This window comes from Durio zibethinus, unplaced genomic scaffold (genome assembly GCF_047325235.1).
Source record: "Durio zibethinus cultivar Kanyao isolate XHJ-2024 unplaced genomic scaffold, ASM4732523v1 HiC_scaffold_63, whole genome shotgun sequence".
In the NCBI taxonomy this organism is placed as follows: domain Eukaryota; kingdom Viridiplantae; phylum Streptophyta; class Magnoliopsida; order Malvales; family Malvaceae; genus Durio; species Durio zibethinus.
In genome coordinates this window covers 34032-36549 of record NW_028322686.1, presented here as the reverse complement: position 1 = coordinate 36549, position 2518 = coordinate 34032, and the positions used below count along the sequence as shown (strand labels likewise).

Here is a 2518-nt window from a genome sequence, read left to right as displayed (position 1 = left end):
TTTTTACATACAAAGGATTTACTTGTTACTAATATAGTCTAGCCTTTGCTCTTCTTTAGATCCCTTGTTTCACTCCGATAGTATAATAATAATAAATCGGGTCGATGCAGAAGAAATGAATGTATTTTCATACTATTAAGATAAGAAAGTAAAAAAAAAATAAAAATAAATAAATAAAATCTAATTTGCATTATGCCAAATCACTTATTCTACTGGATCTTACGGAGCCCTGTTCATACACGACATCGTCAGGTCTGATCATAGAAAAGATTCTCTTCAAGCGAACCAGCCTATCCTTTGTATGGGGCTTACACGGTGGTTGGAACAAAGACACATTTGGTTGTGAATTCCAATGTAGCAGATAAAGGCATATTTCTGCATGGCCCAATCAATAGTTCAAGTCACACACTCCCATAATCCATTTTCTCTTCGGGGAATTCCCTTCAACTATTCATGTCATATCAAATAAATAATAGAATATTGTGGAGTTGAAAGGAAATATCCAAATACATGTCTTATTTTTTTTTTTTTTTCAACAATCCATATTTGTAGCAATGAAATACTATTGTTCCTCCCCCAAGTAATAAGATAAATGATTGGCAAGTAATAAGATAAATGATTGGTTACAATATAGCTATGGTCTATATTCTCTATAAAGGACCAGAAATGCCTTGCTTACGTATCATTAGGAAATGCATTAACATAAATACAGCAGTAAGAAGGGGTAATACAAAAGTGTGTAAACTATAAAAACGGGTCAAAGTGGATTGTCCCACACTAGCACTTCCACGCAATAACTCTACCAAAGGCGATCCTATTACCGGAATAGCTTCCGGAACGCCTGTTACGATTTTGACTGCCCAATAACCAATTTGGTCCCAAGGTAAGGAATAACCTGTTACACCAAAAGATGCAGTCAACACAGCCAGAACCACGCCTGTAACCCAAGTCAATTCGCGAGGTTTTTTAAAACCACCAGTGAGATAGACACGAAATACGTGCAGGATCATCATTAAGACCATCATACTTGCCGACCATCGATGAACTGATCGGATTAACCAACCAAAGTTAGCTTCAGTCATTATGTATTGAACAGAAGTAAAAGCCTCAGTAACGGTTGGACGATAGTAAAAAGTCATAGCAAATCCTGTAGCTACTTGTACCAAAAAACAAGTAAGCGTAATTCCTCCTAGACAATAAAATATGTTAACATGAGGAGGAACATATTTACTAGTTATATCATCTGCAATCGCCTGAATCTCGAGGCGTTCTTCGAACCAATCATAGACTTTATTGAGATAGGTAAACCAAGAGGACTCCCCCCCTGAGAACCGTATATGAGAATTTCATCTCGTACAGCTCAAACAAAAACACCCAAATAATAGCTGAAACGGATATGGAATAGAAAGTTTGAAACTTCTTAATCTTTTCATTCAATTTTATCTGAAGACACAAAAGAGTAAAAATCCGAAAGCTCTTTTTTGTAGTTGTAATTATAATGCCAAAAAATCAAGTCGGCGCATTCGTCTTTATGTTGATCAGGCCTCTTGAATCTTCTATTTACCTACTTATTTCTTTTCTTTTTCTTTGCTTTGATTTGTTATTTATATGGAATGTGGCTTTATTCTTGTTTTCTTTATTTTTAATAGGAATTCTCTTGTTAAGACCCTATGAATCAATTGAAACTTCAGATTCATACCAGAACCGCGATGATTCAATAAAACCTTCAAACTAAGTCCAAAGATTCTTTGAGTAAGAATTATTGGATCATCACTTATTCAATGAATAGAATAGATATAATAAATAAAAATACAAAGAAAAGAAAGGTTTGTCCTTTGATCAAAATAAGCATAAACTAAATGAGAGTTTGAAAGAAGAAAAAATTTCTCGATTTATAAATAAAAAACCTCTTTCTTTGAAAATTTTTTTTTTTTTTGAGTCCGGCCGCGAGGTTTGAATATTAAGTATGAATCATAGTTCGAATACTTCGTGATCCATTTCATATATTCCGTGCTCCAGATACTAGAATGGCTATCCGACGGGATAAAACTATCTCGATCAAGAGGACAGACCCATTTTCTGTACTATCAATAGGATCAATTATAACAAGTCACACACTCATATTCCGGAAATACAGAAACAAAAAAAATTTCGCGGTCGAACTACCAAAATAGAATGGGCTAAAAAAAATCCGAGAACTAAAAGTTTCACTTTTTGTATTGAAAAGCGAGGCTTCGTGGTTCTTGTGAATCTAATTCAGCGAAATTCCATCCAGTAAAACGGAAGAATTATAAATCTCCAAAATAATAGATAAGAATATCGAAAATAAAGCCATTGCGACACCCATCAAAGGAGTCGTTCCCCATCCAGGAGCTACTTTACCATATTCCGAATTCAATGGTTTCAAAAAATCCCCTAACAACAGTTCGTCTTGGACCAGATCTAGAACTACCCTCAACGGTTTGTGTAGCCATAAATCTTATTTTGTATTCAGTGAGATCTGTTGACTTTGTATATC

The 2518-nt window shown here is 34.6% G+C and overlaps 1 protein-coding gene across 1 annotated transcript; it reads right to left on the bottom strand.

The window, feature by feature from the left end:
• Nucleotides 1-533: 533 nt before the first annotated feature.
• Nucleotides 534-2247, bottom strand: LOC149510130 (cytochrome b6). Its single transcript, XM_089757588.1, has 2 exons — nt 2117-2247; nt 534-1292 (listed from the first exon to the last, which is right to left on the bottom strand). The coding sequence occupies exons 1-2, from the start codon at nt 2120-2122 to the stop codon at nt 651-653; spliced, it is 648 nt and encodes a 215-aa protein (XP_089613714.1). The 5' UTR covers nt 2123-2247; the 3' UTR covers nt 534-650.
• Between the last annotated feature and the right edge of the window lie 271 nt (nt 2248-2518).